We start from the raw sequence: 22,064 nt of genomic DNA, 5'->3' as shown, positions 1-22,064 counted from the left end.
GCTATAATATTTGTAGTAGTTGCGTAAAAAAAAAATTGTGAATGAAGCGAAGCAGGAAGTAAGTAGTATTACTTTGAATTTTTTAAGTCCCGACGCAAAGTTCGAAGCGGTTCAAACTTCAAAGTTTGTTGTCGGCTGGTGTACGGGAGATCAGAAACTTCCGACTGCTATGCTTCAGACGTTGATACACTTCAAATGCAACTCCGTCTGTAGTATTTCTGTTCTCTGCCGTAGTGGTCGTGGTGTTGTGTTGTTGACATAGCTGTAAGTGATGTTTTTTTGAGTTTCGGACTGCGGATATACAGTTGCTGTTGTTGATGGCAAGCAGAGATTGTCAAGTGCACGTCGAAAACACCATTTACTTGTCGTGCGTTCGTGCGTGTGTGTGCACGTGTGTGTTCGTGCGCGGGCGTGTGTGAGTGAGAAAAGTTGATTGTTTTTATTATTTCTCTGGACCATTGAATCTGGTCCTATCAGGAACACATCACTATGGTATCCTTACTGTGTGAGCTGCAATTTTGGACCATGAAAGATGATGTTGAAGTCAAAGGTACGTATTTGCAATTTCTCGCCACTTCTCGCACTTTGGCTGTTATGGTGTTTGTCTAGAGTGTTTCTCGTTATCCTACTTTAGGTAGTGATTTGGGCTGCTTCAAGCTCTACGACAAAGGTGATCACGGTAAGTGCAGTTGTTCGCTCTTCACTTGTGAAGCTTTCGTCATCACTTCATGCCCTGACTATTGAGAAGAGTTTAATTCGCATATCTATGTTTCCTACAGATCCAGAAGAGCTGTACATAGACGCAAAGGAAGCATATGCTAAAGGTATGTATACCGCGCACTTGCTGTAACTAGTTGCATTCCTTATGCCATGTTCATGCACTGTATTGAAATGCAACTATTGCTTTTTCATTGAAAGCCAAGGGTATCATGTGGACTCCATCCAACAAGCGACCGGAGAAATTGCGAGAGTGCATCTGGGAGTTCGAGGTAAGCTAAAGAAAAGAATCGGGCAAACTTCAGCGATTCTTCTGGCTCTAAAGTGTGACAGCAGCATCCTCTCTCGCTAGATACTGCCATCTTCTCAAGAACAAATTCTTTGCTGTGTACACGAAGTGGTCCTCGACTGCTGCAGTATTTTCTGTTGTGGCTTCTGAAATGCACCGCAGATGCCACAACTGTCAGTTTGCATAAAGTGCAAAACCCTGTGCAAATTGCCAGGCATGAACATTGTGCGAATAGCTGAGCAATTAGCACACCGCTTAGTGCCACAGGAGCACAGGTTCAATCTCCACTGACAACATTGTTTTTCTTCGCCATATGGCAATGATGAATATGAAGAGATGGCCTGAGGACAAGGCACCATGATCATGGCAGTGTAAAGAACAGGACAGACACGGCAAACCCCGTTTTCAGCTTTTAATTGCTGTTGCAGTAACATCATATTGTGTTGCTGCTCAGAAAATAATTCCTGTTCAGTCTCTGACCTTGTGCTGGCAGTTATTGTCGCCAAAGTTAGTTGTGCTCAAAAGTAGTCAGTCATGACCACAAATACTGAATGTTGCCTAAACAGAGGGGCCAAGTATATGCGATTCTTCTTATAAACTCCTGGCTCGGTCATGCTAAAATTGCATGCCACACATTGTGCCTGCCATGCACAGATAACCAGCAGCAACGTCAGCAACTCGGAGGTTCCAGTAAAATGCAAGATTGAACAAAACCGCCACCGGAAATGTGCCATGCTACAAGGAAGGCAGATAGAGAAAGAGAGTGCAAACACCACGTTGACCCGTTTATCCAACATCCGAGCAGGCAGAGGAAGAAGAATATCATTGCTTAAACTTTCTGGTCGAGGCAATTAGAGGGAACCTCTAATGGGGAGAGGGTGGCCCACCTCGCACCACTACCTGAAAGCATTTAATTTGATCCTGGCTCCGCTATTACTGTGCCCTTTTGGCAGAACACTCCTTTTGTGGTGCTTTACAACTTCCAGTTTATAACCAAAACACCTGAACCGTTCTGTTGTGTAGTTTGTGCTATTTCTGTACCCTTTGCACCTTAACCACCCTCGGCTTGCATTGTTCAGCAGAAAACTAATTATATGCTGTGGAGTGCCAGGTCGACCAATAAAAATTGGCTTTAGGGTGCGGTGCTTGCTACTGCCAAGTTGGAGGAATTCTCAGTGCAGCTGTTGTGCACTTGCCAGTGAACGTTGTTATATAAGTAGATGCTACACTACCTGCTGAAAGCCCATAAGATACAAACACTTGTGGTATCTTTATTGCATTTTTTACATGCTTTTGTGTCCAGCTGGATGATATTGTTAACAGGGTGCAGGCTTGCACGAGCTGGTTATATTATTCTTTAACTTGCAAGAGGCACATATAAATGGACATATAAAGAACAATTCTAGGTGAATTTAGTCCAATGAAGTATTTCTAATGCGAAGCATTCTTTACCTCGTTCGTGGCACTTTGCAATAGGTAGGTAGGTAAGGCCCTGTCTCACCTCTCTTAAAAAAAAAAAAATGTTTGACTGATGGTGGAATCGAACCTCTGCCATGGAGCACAGCAGCCCAGTGCTCTTGCCACTAGGCTGTGATTTCACGGATACTTTTGTTGTGCCAAATTCAGCCAGCTCTTTGAAGCACTCGGCATGTGTGACACATGCCAATTTCTCTCCTTTGTTCCTTGTGACAGCTCGCGCTTTGAGGCGCCATGTTAGACTGTTGGGACTGGCCCACTTTCAACGGCAGTTTACGCTACGTATAAGCTGTACAACGTTCTGCTAACTTCTTAATGGCCCAAGTTAACCGTGTTTTTACATTCTTCACTGTAGTACTAATGCCATTGTCGTTTTGACATGCACCACATGACATAGACATAGGTATGCACGAATGTATAACACGCAGTCACTGGTGATTCCACAGTTGACAGTTGGTGTTTCTCTCGTTTACGCTTGTCCACTACCCACATAGAACCCAACAACCGTCATGTCGTAAAGTCACGCCGAATGGCCGAAGTAGATACCATGCCTTTGATGCCATGTGATCGTCTTCAACGATTGTTTCTGTTTGAGAGAAGTTTCGTTTTTCTTTTTTTAATGTGATTCCTGAACTGGAGCAATGATGCGTTACTGTGATGTCACATGTTTCAAAGTATTTTCACGTGTTTGAGCATTGTTGTGTATAAAGAGTTCTCAAAACTCACTAGATAGATAGATTTCTTGATTTCATTTGAGTGCTATGTAATCCTTGTATATTGATAAACTTTACTAGTCCCGAAAATATGCTGTCCGAAATTCATGATGTCTCAAGAAGCTAGCATGTCAGCTTCAGGCCTATCTATCATATTTTTGTTTCTGACATTCCGGAAGTGTAACTTACTAATCCAGTCTAATATTTCCCTCACGCGTCTCTTTAAGACTGGACAGAAGCAAAAGTCACAAACAATGTGCCTTGTGTTGGTTTTGCTTCTGTTTTATGTTAAAGTGGTACTGACAAGAAAAATTTTGTCCTGATTTTCTTCACTTTATTAGCTAGCTCTCAACGCCATAATTCCAGTATGGAGCTTCTCTTTCTCAAGCGCATAATACACCAATTGTTATGTAATCTCCTAATGCAACCAGTTCAGAATGCTCACCAAGTGCAGCACAGCTTCAGGTGTGAAGTGCGTTATATCACAAAAGAGCTGAAGGCGACAGTTGCATAGTACCTCAAGTTACCGACATTTGTACCAGTCAGTTCGACGCAGTGGTGAAAGGCAGCATGAGAGATGTGCATGAGCGTGAATATGTTAATGGAAAATCTACTGACTTTTGCAGGATATCATGAATGCCCAAAAGTGCATCAGCGCAAGATGGATTACGTCTGGACTATTGGAGGTACGTGTCCATACGCTGGCCAGCTTTGCTCTGGTAGTTGCTGTTCTTTTATGTTACTGGCCTCATTTGTGTGTTTTGTGTGAGTACATTGGAGTGATGCTTATGCTCACCAAGTGCAGCAAAATGCATGCACATCATTGTTCCTTTTCTTTTTGATTCTTTTGTGCAGTTTTTCTTTCAAAGCGGTGTCTGCATCTTTGTGCAAGTTGACCCCGACTCGTGCAAGCTGCGAAGGGTCACTGTTGATCGATATCTTGTTGGCCGACTTGCTTCGGAACATGTGACAGATGGTAAGGTACCCTTTTTTATGTTATTGAGAATTTGGTTTGTAGCTTGTGCGGTTGGAAGACATTTTGGATTGTTATGTGCCGTGTGGTTATATAGTGGACGATCGTCACACCTGCAGATGTGCAGTGCGTTGAGAAATGAACACGAGAGATGCGGGTGTCATAGCAAAGCACACAAATGTATTTTCAAGTAGAAAAACAAAAAGCAACAAAATACTCACAAGAACAAGCACAGCAAGCGATTGATTCAGCCTCAACCACTATGCGAAGTTCTAAACTTCCCACGTCAACAGCTACTGCAAATGCTAAACCCTAAGTGCTAACACAGTGTACGAGTCAATAACAGGGCGATGCTGTCATGGTGCTGTTGGTCCGCGACGGCTTCAACTGGCAGGGACGGCAAAGTCGGTGCTGTTTCATTGGCTTCGGCTGGTAGAGGCTGGGAGGGCACGAGGAGGATTAGGAGGTGGTGACGGGGGCGATGCCGCGTTCTGGGTCACGAGACAGGACTGCCTAGGAGGTAACCCACGCACCTACATGGGTCCGAACATGGAGTTCAACACCCATTCTTTCCCCCAGCTGCCGTCGATCTGAACAGCAGGTCCCTGGTAGTGGCAGAATGCCACGTGGCTCTGGACCCTGCTCATGCTTGCGGTGCTCGGTTTACTGCCTGGTTTGCTGGCTCCAGACCCTAGGGGAACTGAGGGGCCTCAGCTGCATAAGATCTCCATGGCTGATGACCACTGCCTGCTGTCCTCTTGTCGCCTTCCTTGCCACCGCAACTTTTTGGCCGCGCCCTCCTTACATGTGTGCCAGTGGCGAGACACCAATGCTTGTGAGCGCCACTGGGCCTCTGCGCACTGGTTTGCGTTGCATGAGCACGTCGTCCTATCACTACACCACCCGTCAGCCACTTCAATGTTTTTCCCACACTACACCTGCTGCACACTGCACATGTACGACTAAAGGCTGTTTCACATGGTGCGATTTTCACTTAGGGACACAACGAATTCTGTCGCTCAGCGATCCGCGACTGGATTCCAACGAGTTGGTTGCGCTGTCGCTGAGTCGCAGTGATCGGCGCGATGTGAGCAAGGCAGTGAGTGACGTAACAGCAGGCGCTGTCGAAATAGACGCTTTCCAGTTTTACCGCATCTTAGAAGCTCAGCGAAGCAATGTCGACCACCAGTTTCAGTGATGTTTTAATCAATGAAGTCGTGATGTGCCCGCTTTTGTGGAATGCTGCGCTTAATGAGTAAAAGAAGACCACGAACAGGTCTGCGTTGTGGGAAGAAGTGCTGGCAGCAATGAAGACCATCGGCCCTAACGGTATGTGTTCAGTCTTTTTATTTGTTCCTATGTAAGTAAATGGACTCCTATCCAATACACAGGAAAATAGTAATGGGTTTTCTCGGCAACGCCTCCACCGAATTTGATGAGGTTTGCGGCATTTAAAGAAAAAGAGTTAGAATGTAGTGACTATGGTAAGCAGAGTGTTTATTTAGGTTGTCAGTTTTCGTACAAAATTTTTTAAATAAAGAACAATTTTGGAAAACAAAACAATAACTTTACAACTCTGCAATGATAAATGATATCACAATTCTGGAAGCTGCACCTAATAATACATCTGAAGGGGAAAAAAATGTATATATCATGTACCTCTCTGATTTATACTAGAAGAAGAACTTGGGCGAGTTGGTGGTGATTCATGTTTCAGAAATTAACAGCGCAAAACAGACAAGGACGAAGGAAAAGAAGAACACGACACTGGCGCTGACTTACAACTGAAGATTTAGTTTGAGGAACATCACATTTATATACACCAGCCAACACAGGCCAACATGTCAACAACTAAGCGACTGTGCATGCACATTAGGAGCCATCCTGGTGACTTGTCGAAACACACGTGGAAGACATTAGTGCATCATTACGTGAATAAAACCAGTGCATCAAAATATAAAAAGACCGTAAACCCAATAGAAAAGTTCCCTGTCAAATTTAATAACAATCTACCGATTTATATATCGGTAGATTGATTTATATCAGTACTATTTATTTATCTCACTAATTTGTAGGATTTTGCAAAAGCCCTGAAAACATTGTAACTTCGCGCAAGCTGTAAATTAATATATCAAATTTATCCGCTATATCTATGCTCAGCACCAATGCCAACTAGCACTTATAGATGATTGTTGCTTGCTGATGATTATGATTTCTGTAGCACAAACCCGCAACGAAGAATCAGCCACAAAGAAGTGAAGAGATACAAGACAATATAAGAGTCTGCTCAGCATGCCAAGTTTGGACAATTACACTTTTTCAATTGTGTGTGAAGAAATGCAGAATGCGAGGCGTTGATATTTCGAGGTTCCCTTTTTGGTTTCCCAGCAATTTTTCGGACCACCCAGTGAAGGACGCGACCCGGTGCCAAGAACATTGAAATGTGATCACGAATCAGCTGACGGCATTGTATTTAGAGAGTGTGCTACTTGTCAGGTGACACGCTTATACAGAGATGAAAGTTCTGCATGTATTTTCTGTTTTTTACATTTTGTTATATTGCTTTGAATTTTTTCAGTGGCCATGGACGAAATACAAAGCCAATGGAGAAACCTATAGGGCACACTACGGGACATACTGAGAGATTTTAAGGATGAGCACAGGAGTGGCACAACTGCTATGAAGAAAAGCAAATCCTAGAATGGGCCATACATGGAAAGGCTGAGGTTCATGTCAGATTTGTTTGAACCACGTCGTTAAGAGCAACTGCACGTGTAAAGGTATGAATGCTCTTTAATAAGCCACATGTATATTACGCAGGAGCCACAGCGATGTTTCACCCAAGCAACAAGATCATCCAAAGGAGAGTGCCACCGCGTGTATAACACCGAGTGTGAAACAGAGGAGATCTTCAAAGAAACGTTTGCATCGCCTGGTCGCTCCCTGAAAACAAACTCATCCACAAGCAAGGAGTCATCTGTGACCTTGCCTGAGTGGATAGTGACGGGCACGGAAGAGGCAGGGAATGATGAAGGAAATCGAGGCAGTCGATTTGAAAATTCGAACAATAAGGGGCACCCTCGCAGAAAGCCAGTCCACGGACGATGTTACCCATTTCGTGCTGCCTCTTGATCCAACGATTAAGGAAGCACCTAAGCACATGCAGCAGCATCTGTGGTTAGAGCTGCAAAATATCGTCGCATCCTACAGCACCGGAAAGCATCCCGATCTGCTTATTACAAATTACAATTAACCCTTTCACTGCCACTCCCAAGATAACTCTGGCGACCACCATGCACACCCCCGGCCTCTCCCGAGTATACTCGTTTTGGCTTTTTAACTCACTCCCTGCCGCTCCCGATAATACTCGTGTAAAACAAAATGATGCAAGCATGTCGCGCCATCTATGGAGATGCCACATAAGTAACATAAAACTTGTAGGATGATTTTTCAACAGGTGGAGCGCGTGAGTTTTATTTATTTCTTGCTGTCGTAATGCTCACGGCTCATGCAAGAAAAGGTAGCATTGCCCAGTATTGGTCCACGGATCCCCTCTTGAGTACACCTGCATTCTCGAAGTTGATGAGTCGCAACCGCTTCCTCCTCATTGTGAGGTTTTTTCATTTCTCCAATAATGAAGATCAGATTCATGGTGACAGGTTGCACGAGGTGTGCTTGGTTCTCTTGACGCTTCGGAAAAACTTTCAAGGGGCGCTATCTCCATACCAGGATCTTTGTATTGACGAAAGCCTGCTTCTTTTCAAAGGGCAATTGGCATTCAAGCAATATATCCCATCCAAACAAAGCAGATTCGGCCTGAAATCATTCATACTCTGTGATGTGAAGACAGGCATAGTGCTGGACATGGTGTTGTACACCGGATCCCCAACTGAGATCAACTGGGATATGGAGCCTCAGTTGTTATCACTTTACTGAACAAGTACCTGGGCAAAGGGCACGTCCTCTGGTTTGACAATTGGTACACCAGTCCCGCCCTCTTCACCTACCTTTTCGAGAAGAAGACCAATGCTTGCGGTACAGTCTCGAAGACCAGGAAGGGTATCCCACACAACAAGAAAAAACCGGAAGAAGGGGAAACTAGCGAGATGTGCAATGATCAGCTTCTCTTCGTTCGCTAAAAAGACAACCGCGAAGTGCTCATGCTCACAATGAAGCATAAGAGTGGCATGGTAGAGTCTGGGAAGGTGGACAGGAAGACAGGCGAGAGCAGAAAGATTCCCCTGTGCGTCTCCAAATACAACTTATGCATGGGTGCTGTAGATAAGGTAGATATGGTTGTGACCATGACCGGCACAGTCACAAGGAAGTGCATGAAGTGGTACAAGAAGTACTTCTTTCATCTCTTGGACATTACCATCCTCAACAGAAATTTACTGCAAATCACAGCCTCTGGTAAAAAAAGAAGCATGGCAGACTTTCGACTCGAACTTGTCCGCCACCTAATCGAGAAGTACCATGAAGGAAACTCGAAGCCAAAGGGAGGACGCCCGTCGAAGGGTTAAGATCCGACATGGCTGACAACGCACCACTTCCTGTCTCTAATACCACCGACTACCGCAAAGCAGAACCCAACACGAGTCTGCCGCGTCTGTGCTAACACACAGTGTCGACCGAAGCAACGAAAAGAGTCTCTCTATCTGTGTTCTAGCTGCCAGGTGCCGCTTTGTGTGGTACCTTGTTTTGAAGACTACCACGCCAAAAAGTTTCCTAAACACCTGGACATCCTAATTAGCAGATAATTATTGCTAATTAGTTAAGTGCCAATTTCTTCTATTCAGTAAAACTAATATCTATGAGATAATCCTGAATAAAAATGTTTACATGACCTTCAGAGCATTTTAGTGTGTTACTAGCATAAGATTTTCAAGAAACTAACATGTAAAATAAAAGAACCTGGCAGGGAGTGTGCAGCGGTGAGGAAAAAACCCGGCAGGGAAAGGGTTAGTACAGCTGCAATTAACTGAACTGCATGAAAGGCAAGAGTGCAATAAAAGATTTCCCAGCTGATCACGTTTGTTTATTCTACTGTGGAGATAGACACTACAACACAAAAATCGTTAAATACATTTTGTTAATTTGCAGTCCAGTGGCAACACAACAAACCAAAGCAAATGAAGCGTTTAAACAGGAAAGAATTGGTTTTCGTTTTTCCTGTTAACTGAGAATATCACAAACAAAAGCAGTGGGGTAGGGGGTTGTAGTAGCTTCATTTGCTACTACAACCCCCTACCCCGTTTATGGTCAGGCCGTAACATAAACATAAAGATATGCAATAAAAAAATTAGCGAAAAAGTACAGCACGGAAGTAAAATAAAACACAATTGATCTGCACTGTTAAATGTTATTTCAAACACAAAGCGCGACGTAAAATGCAGCGTTATTCCTTGAAACGAGGAGTACACAAAGTACGAAACTCACCTTTCGTTGTGGGGTTTCAGTAGCCAGCCACAGAAATGCCTGTTTTTATTTACATATTTATTGACTTCTGCGAAGTGTCACTGTGCTGTACATCAAACAAGAAGCGGCCGGTAGACAGGACGTTCAGCAAAATCCAGGTGGCTACTTGCTTTGTCTCTGACGGCCACAAACGAGCAGATGCCCGTTGCCAAGACACGGAACCCTCTTTACTCACAAAGTATGAGCAGAAATGGTCTCTTGTTTCCGCTGCCATCCTTGTATAATTGTGCCCAGAGGGAGGTTGCAGATTGGGCACTGCCGAGGTGCCCCTGTACTGGGTGGTGCGCCACTGACCGCTGGTGATGTTGCCATATGCATCTTCAGGGTCGTCATTTAGATCGCGTCGTCACTCAAGAAGTTGTGTAGGACGCGGCACGGTACTACAACGTGGTCTGCATTTTGTGTTCGCAGATTGATGGCACACCGAAAGATCCTGAATCGGGAGACTGTCACTCCAAAAGCGTTTTTCAACGCACCTCCCGCAGATTTAAGTAAAAAGAAACTGTTCAACATAAGCAAGGGCAAATTTGCTGCTTTTACTTACCGGACACTGCTTGGACGGTAATTAAAGGTATGCTTGTTTTCATCCTGGTACCTCCCAGAATATAGTTGAAGAGAATCTGGACGAAGTTGAAAGGCTCCGTCTCCAACAAAAATGTGAGGAGGAATGATGTTTGTGCCAGGCACCTGCTTCAGAGGTGGAAGGCCGAGCAAGCCCTCTTTTTAGTGATTTCCCAAAGCGGGAATCAGACAATGTACCACCATCACTGACATCCGTGCACCCCAGCATCAACACACACGACTTTCAGATCGCTGTCAACAGTGGCATGACGGAGTATGTACCCTGTAAGAAAATAAAACCATAAGCACATGTTATGGAAATGTGACCTACCACATTAAATACCGTGCAGTTGTAATACAAGCTGCCTGAATTAGGAGGGGTTTGTGTCTGAACATGCTTACTGTCAACAGCACCAATACAGTGAGGGAAGTTTCATTTTTCACCGAATCCTTGGGCTGCTTCTTTCCAGGCTCCAGTTTTCGGCACCTTACACATTAAAAAAAAGTCGCTCTTAGAAAAAAAAATTGTTTGATAGAAATGTACCTGAAGCAAGCTAGCTCATCCATATGGGTACTGCAAGAAACTAGCTGCAGGAGTCTACGTTTATAACCACGCTGCAAGTTTTAGTAATAAACAGCCTCCTTGTACAGTGGCTAAGTGCGTACCTCTAGGTGTAAAGGTTGCAGTGTTCTCCACAGCAGATTGCACGTGTGATGCCCAGTGGTCACCACTGTTGAGATGGCAACCCTGAAGCCAATAGCAACAGCTTGCATGTGCACGCCAGATGTAATGTACCTGAAGAACAAGGTGTGAAAGATTTACAACACTCGATTGAAAAGGAAATATTGAAGAAGACTTACATTCTTTTGAGCAGCACAGGAGAACAACGGAAAAAAATTGCAGCATAAGACACGGTGTCCACTCTCAGGTCTTCAAGGAGTGGCTGTCCCTCTCTCTCGCACATGCACACACACGCGCGCATGGTCTGCCCCTCTCGTCATCAGAACTTCACCCGACTTCCAAGATGTAAACACAGCAGGGGCGACGCCCTGACCCTGCTCTTCGTCAATCACTGAGGGCAAAGGTTGCCTCCATCGAGGTCTCCACTTTCCATTCTGGCCAGACAAGGGGTCCACTTCGCATTCTCTAGGAAAGCTATCTGGAGTGCGAACATGCAGTTTAAACAGATAACAAGAATACAAAAATACAACACAAAGTTTTATGAATGTTTGAGCTGCATTTCGTGTTCTGCATTGTTTTTATATTGTTGACCAGACGAGAATAATGTATGCAAAGTTAACTGCATGCATAAATGACATGGCATTTCCTTTGCCTATATATGCAACACAGTACGAGGCACGTAAGCGCAAATTTTGTTTTTTAGCCGCTTTTCAAGATGTCTTCCCGAAATGAAACGGAAGATTTAGACAAAAAAGATATGTCAAATATGTTTCTGTGTCCTTTCCTGAAGATCACTAGCAACATTTACAGCACCAAGACGGTTAAAACAGTAAGGTGAGATAACTACCTCGAAAGTGGTGACAGGCACTGACTGAGACCAATGCTTCTTAGCTTTAGCATGCTTACCCGAGTGCAATAGAGAGCCGTGCACGTGAATTCAGTGGTTCAGGCACGGCGTGAAGCCTTATCAAACCTGCTTCGACAAGTGAGTGCAAGGTCTCAAAGCCCTCCGGTGACATTCCGTAATACTTTTTGAAGTATTCCGTGTCTCCCAACATCAGCAGGGGCATCTGCACAAACGTCATGGTACAAGTCGAGCCACACTTAAGAGGAAGCTTTAGCTTGGGGCCAACTATGATGCCGCCTATTCAGATACATGTAATACACAGAAATGCCTTTCTGGAGTAGCCCGTGGGCCAGTTTAAATGAAATTTGTTGCATTTGAGAGATAAAGCTAAATTCTAGTGACTGTCAGAATCAAAATTTCGATTCAGGCTTGGAACCTTTCTTCAAAAAATTGTCAAAATTTGGCAAGTTTGACAAACATAGAAGAATGAAATTTACAAAGCCTTAACTCTGTACCAAAAGCAGATATCACAGTTCTGGAAACTTTGCCCATAAGAATATCCAAAATGGATAAATTTCATGTATTAGCTCATATCTTACGTAAATTCGTTACAATACTTACTGGGGTTTTGAAAAAGTCCTACTCACATGTTATTGGTGTAATTAAAAGCCATATATAGCACATCAATTTTCTCCGCATCAGATGTACTGTTACAGGCAATTGACAGAATTTCGATGTCATTTTTCATTGCTTTCATTGCAGGAAACTGTGTTTCATTTTCCAAAAATGTGCAATGTCCAGTTTTATTAAAATGTTGACGGCCTAAATCAAAAATCCTCTTTCTACATTCACTAGGTTTTAGGTTTTTCTTTAAACTGCAACTTACCTCATTAAATTTGGTGCAGTGGTTGCCGAAAAAAAAACGATTTTCCTTTTTCTATGTTTTTACTTAGGAGCCCCCAAGCTAAAGCTTCATTTAGCTCTACAAGTTCGAACTGAGCGTTGTGTAGAGTTCAGGCTCTTGTTTTTGGTTCTCCCCGATAGGGCTTACCCACCAGTACCTGTGGCTTGGGAGCTTCATGAACAATTTTTTTTCTCCAACTCGCATAATTCGTTTGAAAGCAGACGCTGCACACTATGCAGGTCGGAAGCAGACACCGCCTTCGACATGTGGCACGTACCCACTTGATCGTCACCATTGTCAACCTCTTCAACACTACAAGTTGGGCCAGCTGCTTGCACATGCACACTCAATAACAGCTTGTTCTTCTGCAAAAGCAAATACTCCTCCAGGAGAACAGTTTTGGCTTCCATAGTACCGCAACAACGAAACTGGAATGTACAAAACAAAGCCACCCCACTGATAGCTGCACTAGTCGCCCACTCATACTTGTGGTGTTGTGCAGGGTTTCAGCTGCCGCAGCTGCAGACTAAGCGATCATAATGTCTCAACACTTTCAAACATTGAAAAATGGTGTGCTTATTCTATTTTCAAATAATAAGAAGAAAATTCTAATATTTTACAAGTTTCCACGTTGTTTTATTTAACGACGCAGGTATGGATACTTCGTGAGCAGGTAGCAATCTTGGGTGTCGCTGCAATGGTAATCGCTCTGTAGCAGACGCATGTGAAAGCTGTCAGCGGAAATCACTCTGCGACATGCGCGGCCGAACTATTTTTCTTTCGCCCCAATCGCGTCATGTGAAACAGCATTAATGCTAAAAGATCACAGGGTGTAGATTTTTGTAACCATGCTCGCTTCCAACACAGTTTGGCTGGGCAGTCTGTGGGTTACTCTGTAGACTGGTCTGTAGTCTTTAAGACTACAAGCCAGACTGCAGAGTGCTATACGTTTATACACTGGCTGGACACACTACCATTGGCTACAACCGTGCTTTATGAACTACAAGCCTAGGCATTGCCAAAACTGAGATTTTTCACTGACCCTGTGAGCCACAAGCATTTGACAATGGTAGTACTGCATTGTTACATTAGCATGGAGTTGTGCTGAGCATTAAAAAAGAACTGGAGCCTTACCATAGGCCCGTTGCCTTCTTGCATTGTGTTGCGATTAATGTCTCCCCACTTTGATCACTCTGGGTCTGGGATGTTGGATGGTTATGTGCTGCAGTATTTCAGTGGCTGTACCATTCTGTTGCTAAGCGTGAGGTTGCAGGTTAAATTCCAGACCGCAGCCGCCACTCTCCGATGGGGACGAAATACAAGTACACTCATGTGCTTATGTTTAGGAGCACGTTAAAGAATCCCAGGTGTTTAAAATTGATCCAAAGCTCACTGCGAAGCCCCTCATGACTTACTGTACAGTTCTGAGATGTGAGACCCCACAATTGAACCCTTGTTATCAAGCATTGGTGCAAGTCACTGAACTCCATGTGGGCAGTACTAATGAACAACTCACCACTACAATGTCTCTTGTAGCCTCTGCATTACATTGGAGTGGTAAACCTTATCAACAAATCAGTCATGTTTAATGTAACTCTAAGTATACTGAAACACAAAGAGAAAAAGGGCACTTACCATTTTAATAGTGAAACTGCAAGTTTAGGATGCGAGCCTTTTGTTACCTGAAAAAAAAATAATTTGCGATGTAGTGCATTGCAGTCCGCAATAGCAGGAGCAGGTCCTCATCAGAAGAGGCCAGTCAGAGGAGGCTGATGTTCTTTTCTTTTTTTTTTCGTTAGAAGGGCTCTTAGTTCTATTAGAACACAAACACCAACAGTTAGTTGCTTTGCCTTCTACTGCAACCTTACAAAAAATATCACGCAAATGCTCCATCACAGAATTACGACACTGTCTGTGGAATGTAATTCGACCTTCTCTATTGTTCCAACTGGCATTGGCGTAAGGCATTTACATTTTCTGCAGACTCGTATCCCAGCCGTCGCACTAGCATTGGTGATTTAAGAATGCAGTGACAAACACACCTGAAAGGCACTATGTAAGAATGCACCAGCGTGTTTTTTTTTTAAGTTATTCCTTTCTTTCTTATGTTTTTCCAATCAAAATCTCAATATTTGTGTCGGTCATTGAGAGGTAAAATCAGCATCTGGAGCTGTGAAGGGATGAACTTGATTTCTTGGTGGCACATCTTGTAGTTTATTGGGTGTGACAGTTGAGAGGTTCCTTTCAGCAAGGCCAGGATAGCCCCTTTCTCAATCTCAATTATAACCTTACCTGTTAATTATGCTTGCATTATCAGTGGTCCTTTCCTCAATGCTTTACAAGTTTGTTGCAATCTACAAGTGAGGCCCTAACTGCCCCTTGAATTGTAAAATTGTGCATTGTCTGCGTACTGTTTCATGAAAATGGAATACATAAAACATTTTTATGACATCTCGGTATATGGCTGGTTTGGTTGTCCCACCGTCAGCATATTGCATGAAAAAAAATGTGTAATGATCCAAGCGTGTTCTTTTCAGCCATTCTGGAAAACCACAGCTTGCTGATCTCATACTATGAGCCCAAGATGACGTACGCCTGTTTTGGGAAGCCGCTTATTGGAACAGACGGTGTGCGCAAGCTGTCTTCTGTCGACGCCAAGCTAGTCACGTTTGATATCCTGGGATTGGCGGGGCGGCGACTCGAACGGAAGCTGAGCCTCAATTCATTGAAAGACTGGGTAAGGCAAAATTGCATTGGCTGCGGTGGTATACCATTATGTTCTGGCATGACGTCATTTGTGCCTTACGTTGTTTCGTGGCTTCAGTGCATGTTCGTCTTCAGCAGTGAAAGTAAGAGCACGGCCAGCAAAGGAGAGTGGCAGTTCGTGACATTTCCAGCGCTTGTAGGAAAAGGAAATACGTGAGGAGAGAAAATAAGAACAGGAAAAGAAGGGCGCTAGGCAAAAATGTACAGAAGCTATCTACAGGTGGTGAAGGCAATGAAATTCATTAGGGCTGATGCAGGAATAAGGGGTGGTAAAGGCCGCACAGGGCCCAATGTTACTAGAAAGTGTGGTATTTAAAGCTGAAAGCTGATCCCCTCAAGTATTTCCTTTTCCTACAGGCACGGGAAAGTGATGAAGGTTTAGGTTACAGGCAGCCCAGCTTTTAGAGAGGCAAGAAAGCACAAATTGGATGAGGATCTCATCTGCTATATATATCTGCTTACAACATACCACTTATCATACATGCAGCTATTTACTGCAAGGAAAATTTGCATTGCACCTGCTATGGCTGCAGAGATATCAAGGCAGGCAGACTGCAGGGAGAAAAAAAAATCTTTGAAAATTGCAAGAACGTCAATGACTGACGATATCATTTATTATTGGCAAAGAAGGGCTACATTTCATACTAAATAAGCAAGCACTAACCTAGCTAGTTTCTGCAACTTTTTTGCACTAAAATGCCCAAATACAAAAAATGTAAATTAAGATCTATGTTGTAACACTGGTATACAGGCACTGTGGTTCCAACATGAAATTCAAAAGCTTGACATTCATTTTCTCGACTCCCCCTTTTCCATGCATATGGATGGAAATAGAGTTGTCACAGAATACTTTGTCAATCTAATGAAATTTAGTGTTGTTTTTCGTGTCCCATTGAATAGGCAGTTTTATGTAAGACTAGCCTCGAATGATAGTGTGGTGTTCAAGAATTTCTTTCTGTTTCGAGCTTGCATTTCATTGAAAAGCTTTTCTTTTCTGCATAGAAGACAAGCTGAGCTCTTCAAGGGCAAAGCCAAACTCGTCTGGCAATGTTTTATTTTTCCTGTAGCCCTCATGATGATTTGAGCTCATCCCTTGCTTTGTGCTTGTTGTAAGCAACACCAAGTGGCGCAAGGAGCCTGTTGAAGAATAAATTTGCGAACGTAGATCTTTTTGTTGTTATTGTTGAGTCACCAGCTGTCTCTTTCAGTGTGCCATCTTCCATAGGACGAGTGAACATTTCAATTCCTGTTGAAAAAAAGAAAGTGTGGTGTATTGGGGAGTTCAGCTTTTTTGAGTGAGAATGATTTTGTGGTACAGTCAGTTGGGGCCATTGAAATGTGCAAGTAAGGAATGCCAAAATGTGCATTGAAGTTCACTTTGTGAAGCCCATCTTCATTACAGTGTAAAAAAAATGTATTTTTCAGCAACTTTGCCTTTATGACACCAACTTATTGCTTGGTCTTGCTATATGATCAACCGAATTGGTTGCATGTAAAAAAAAAAAATATTGTTTTTCTTTTTCAACTTTCTTGCATTTGTTTATCAGGTTAAATTATGCATGCTGTGGGGTGATTACATTGTGCTACTCCACGTGCAGGTGTTAAACTGGTGGTCAGTGGGCGATGGGGAAGTGTGGCCTTGGATGCCCTCAACGTCCAATCGTGAAAGGTCAAACATGGTTGTCTATGCTCTGAATGGGTGAGAACTTGTTTTGCAGTAGAGTGCAATCAGTATACCACCTTGTTAAAATGTGTTTTGAGTGATTATCGAGAATCTGTAAGGAAGGATGCCATGTTGTTGAAAGGTTGATAGAACGCTCACAATACCTGCCTACCTACCTACTTTGTCTTGAACAAATTTTTAAATCCTTTGGAAGTTCTTTTCCTTTTTGTAATGGTATATAGGGCACAAGCTTACATCTGCTTTTTTCTTCTGATTCTTGCGCAGTAGTTGGTGAAAACCTTCTAAAGTAACCAAATTCTGGGGCTTAACGTGCCAAAACTGTGTTCTAATTATGAGGCACGCTGTATTGGGTGATCACGAATCAGTTTTGATCACCCGGAGTTCTCTAATGTGCACCTAAATCTAAACACACAAGTATTTCTTTTTTTGCATTTTGCAACCATTGAAGCGTGGCTGCTGCCTGTGACCTCAAGCTAAGCTAGCGTTGCACGGCATGAAAATCTGCTCACAGCCTTTTAATGAAATGCCACATATTGTGGAAAACAAACAGTACTGGGGATTTTAGCGGGAGCAAACTTATTATAGACCTACTGTTATAGACACCACAGTACTGTCACACCAGCAGAATTACTTGAAATATGTGAATGCTACTCACAAGACAACTTGCAGAGTGATGTTAGCTAATTAGTAATATTTGCTACTTTGCAATAATTAACTTTAGAGTACATGTCGCAATTGCAGCCCAGACAGTTAAATGATATCTATTTAGCAGAAATTCTGCCCTTAGCACCATTTTCAAAAAATCGTCCTCAAACATCTGTGGCAAAATGCGCTGATGTTGCATTTAAAACTTATCAGCAGTGCGTTTTTCACAATGCCAATAAGTGTAGTTCCGTCAAGATGACCCAGTATACAGTTGTACGTAACTGCATAGTCAAGCGCAGTTTTATAACGGGAGCTTCGAGTATTGTGGCGACCACAGCTCAGCGGATTTCATCACTTGCAGGCCCAACATTGAGTTACTAACCTATGGAAGAATCGACAAGGTCCCAGTTTTGGTGTCATTCAGGTGAGCCTCTCGTTCTCACTCTTGCTACATGAGCACCACCAGAGGACTTAAATCCTGCAGAATTTTAATGTCTGTATGCTGAACACTGATTTCACGTCTTTCTGTCTTTGCAAACCAGTCAGTATCAGTCGAACAAACTCCTAATTGTTGAAGAGGATGCTTCCCGTGGCGGCAGTGTTGCCGTCGATGTCTGTGTCTACGAGCTTGGCAGAGGAAAGGTGAGTCGTCAGTGACTTGCTGGTTAGCTTGTCGCAGATGCAGCAAATGTAATAAGCCAGGTTGCTTTGAGGACTTTTGTGCTGAAGAGGCTTGTTTGCATCGATGCATAAATTAACAGTTGAGAAAGAATGCTAGCGTTGAAACATCAGCCCTTTACTACGAGTGTTAGCTCGTCCCTACACGTACTGTTAAAGCTCAGTATAACAAAGTCATTAAAATCAGTAATTTCCTTCTTTATGTAAAGATATTGTTGTATTGCAATTTGACTTTTATGCAAATAAGTACAGTGGCTGATAGATTTTTTTTTTTACATGGAAGGGGCCTCAAAGTTTTCCAAATTATCGGGTAGTCGGAAAAAGCAAGTCTTAATGAGAATGAGAAAAAAGAATTTGTTAAATTCGAGAGTCGGTGGCAAAGGATACGGCTTCCTGCCATGTCAGTGATATCTTCACATCAGCGGTACGAAGAAAAACCAGCCACACTTTCGCATCCACTCTGTCCCCGCTGCTGACAGTTTCGCCTGCAGTGGCACAACGCCACTATGAAGAGCGTGGGCAGCAGGGAGCAAATGCTTCGTTTGTCTCTTGCTTCAACAAGTCTCTGAAACTCGAGATTGCACATCCTCCAGTACTAAACACGTGGGAAGAGAAGACAGCGCATGTAATGCCACACCATCTCGGCATACCCGCTCTTTGCACTCGCAGCAGATTAGCTTTGAAACGGGATGTGTCGACTGCATACGCACTCAGCATCGCTGTCAGCGCAACGGCCATGCAGAACCACAGCCACGCTAAAACAGGAGACGAACACCAACCTGCCCCCCACCTCCTTGCCTGCATTTGATTGTGTTGCTGCAAGCTCACTCCGCCCTCCCCCCCCCCCCTTTCCTCTTTGTCATGTGGGAAGGCGGTGCTCATCAAACCACCACGCTTTTTTGCTCACCCTCACACACTTTCACTGGCACCCAAAGCATACATTGCACTGGACGTGATAAGATCTTGTCCCACTTAGACTTTATACGGAACATGAAGCTGCTCCACTTCGGTGGTCGCTCTTGGTTTGGTCTCGGGGTGTGCAGTTTGAGAGGTGCGTTCGCAAGAAGCCGCTTATAATTCAGCCATCTCACCATTTGCAGCTGCAGAAATGCCTACTTATTGTCTGGGTATTCCTTTTGGCGGCAGTGAAATTACGTTATATTGAGATCGTGTATGAGCACACTTCATTATATTGGGGCTCTAAATTTACCTAGTGTTCTTGGACAAGGTGTTACAAAAAGTTTAATTCTTCGTTATATTGAGAAGTTTGCTATATTGAAGTTTAGCTGTATTTCCTTTTGTGGAACACCCGGATACCAAAGGCATGGATGGCAGTAACAACACTGGTAGTGACATCTTGTGAGGCTTTGTCTGAGCACAGTGAGGTGAAACAGTTTTTATGCTACCTGGGTGCTTTCATTGAGTGAAAATAAAAAAATAATGGCATATTAATGACTGCATTGCTGTCGAGTATTTACACCAGCAACTAAGTAGAGCTTGGTTACTGCACTAGTAACTCTGTGACCGCTGTGGTTAAACTCTACGCCACAAGGTGGTGCCACCAACATGGCTATTTATGTTTACGTCTCCAGCAACCGAGTATTTCATAAATGGTAATACATACAATAAAATTTAACTATAATGAGGTCATCGATACAGGAACTGTACTTTTTGGTATTTCTTCAAAGCAGAGAGACTAAAGGAGCGAATTTGGGGGGGGGGACATGCACTCCAACAGCACAGGTGCTCATAAAACATATACTGAAACACATTCATGCTTGATATTGAGAACATAACGGGAAAATTCTGTTGACACCTGTGAGCAGCCACTTTGTTTGTCAGTTATCATCGCGTGATGCAGTTAATCCCAAAGAGGTATTGCCACATAGAAAGACCTTTGCAGTGCTCTTTGCATCTCCAGGTTGATACAAAGAAGCTGAAAGGGTCATCACAGGCACAATATTTTAGCGATGCTTTTTCCTGATAATGCCTTTCGGCACTTCTCGCATTCATAAGTGGTCAAGCAACGCTGCGTGTGGGGTGGAGCGCTGAACGCTCCGCCCCTAAAAAAATTGAAGAAATTTGAATAAAGGGATATTCTGGATAAAGCAATTTTTGTATAATGAAGGCTTACCACTAATGGGCAAGGTAAACATGTATACGACTTGAAAAGGCCAACTTATCTATATCTGAAGCACTGAACAGTTTCTTTCATTGTTTTTTTGTTTGTTTTTATGTTATTTTGTTTTACTGATAGATCAGGGTGGAGAGGATGAGGTAGTGCGATGGGAGATCAGGAAATTTACAGATGTAGGCATCGCCAGCAATGTAATAGACTGACAGAGGACTGGGAAGGCTGAAAATCATCACAAGAGGCCTTCATTCAGCCTTGAGTGGGCTGATGCTCAATCTAGCATCTAGCTAGTCACTGTACTGTGATGTGTTGAAGACATGGTGTAGTGTAATTCAATCTTTCTGTCATGTTAAGCTGCTGGAACTTATGGTACGGATAACGGTGGCTTGTGCACAATCGGTCTATATTGCTACTCTCTTTGTACATTTTGGAACTGTTTATTTACTTACTTATTTATTTATTTATTGCCAATACTTTTAAGCCCTTATGGGCTGTTACAGAGTGGCAGAACATTTTAAAGACAATTACACAAAAAGCATTTCCAGCCTCTGCTGAAACATTTCGGCTGAGTGGCATCCTGTGAACACATTGGCATCGAGTCTGTTCCGTTCAACCATGGTTCAAATGAGACATGAAAATTTGAATGTGTCAACCCTTGGCATGTGAGGCTGAATGGCATGAAGATGATTTGTACGAGCTGATACTCATACTGGACGTCGTAGATATAGGTCTGGATCTATTTTCAACCTTTTATTATAAAGCTCGTTCAGGAATTTCAGCCGCGCTATTTTTCTTCATTGAGACAAGGTTCTTAGACCGGCCCTGTCAAGGAGCACAGTCACGGATTGTTTTATGTCGTAGCACGAAAAAAATGAACCTGGCCTCTAGCCTTGGGACTCTTTCTAATTTACTAATTTCAGTTTGACTGTGAGGGTCTCAAACGATACCTGCATATACCAGTGATAGCCTTACTGTAGTTTTATATGCCGCGAGTGTAACGTCAGGAGTTAGTTGAGTCTACTAAATAGTGCTGATACTTTGGTTTTGACAGACATTCTAATTGGTGTTAGTTTCATTGTCACACTTGTGACATTGGGGCAGTGTCACAATGAGCAACTTGTGATGCTGACTTCCAATCGCAGCCAAATTAATGAATATTTAGCTGTGATCTAGGTTGTCTTTTTAATTGATTATTTCTGCTAGCATAAAACACATTCATTATAGCTTAATGTAACTTCTTCTTGTGGATGTTGGTGGGATTTACTCAACATTGTTTTTTGGTGCCAGGTGGAACGTATAAAACCAAGGACACGCACAGACAGTGTGCCATATCTAAGTCGTTCTTTATGCGTATTTGTGTCCTTGCTTTTGTATGTCCTATCTAGCACCAAAAAGGAATGTTTCGTAAATACATTCATTTCTTTTCTCTTTGTTTACTGATATCTCTCTTATTGCAGTTTGAGAGAGTTTCGATGATATCCATCTCTTTACAAGGTAAGCTGGAAAAAAAATTGTTT

At 43.1% G+C, this 22,064-nt stretch overlaps 1 protein-coding gene across 2 annotated transcripts in view; it reads left to right on the top strand.

Annotated features, from left to right (window-relative positions):
- Positions 1-94: 94 nt before the first annotated feature.
- The window catches only part of frtz (WD repeat-containing and planar cell polarity effector protein fritz), a 58,491-nt gene continuing 36,521 nt past the window's right edge, over positions 95-22,064 (top strand). For both annotated transcript variants that reach the window (XM_075674362.1, XM_075674361.1), the window contains exons 1-12: positions 95-264; positions 478-550; positions 635-679; positions 780-824; positions 919-989; positions 3,822-3,881; positions 4,051-4,171; positions 15,178-15,377; positions 17,005-17,105; positions 18,097-18,159; positions 18,278-18,377; positions 22,005-22,041. In XM_075674362.1, the coding sequence (XP_075530477.1) occupies positions 490-550; positions 635-679; positions 780-824; positions 919-989; positions 3,822-3,881; positions 4,051-4,171; positions 15,178-15,377; positions 17,005-17,105; positions 18,097-18,159; positions 18,278-18,377; positions 22,005-22,041 (904 nt within the window). In that variant the 5' untranslated portion in view covers positions 95-264; positions 478-489. The remainder of the gene's footprint in view (positions 265-477; positions 551-634; positions 680-779; positions 825-918; positions 990-3,821; positions 3,882-4,050; positions 4,172-15,177; positions 15,378-17,004; positions 17,106-18,096; positions 18,160-18,277; positions 18,378-22,004; positions 22,042-22,064) is intronic.

Source organism: Dermacentor variabilis, chromosome 11 (genome assembly GCF_050947875.1).
Source record: "Dermacentor variabilis isolate Ectoservices chromosome 11, ASM5094787v1, whole genome shotgun sequence".
In the NCBI taxonomy this organism is placed as follows: domain Eukaryota; kingdom Metazoa; phylum Arthropoda; class Arachnida; order Ixodida; family Ixodidae; genus Dermacentor; species Dermacentor variabilis.
Note: the sequence above shows the minus strand (reverse complement) of the source record. Positions and strands in the feature narration are given on the sequence as shown.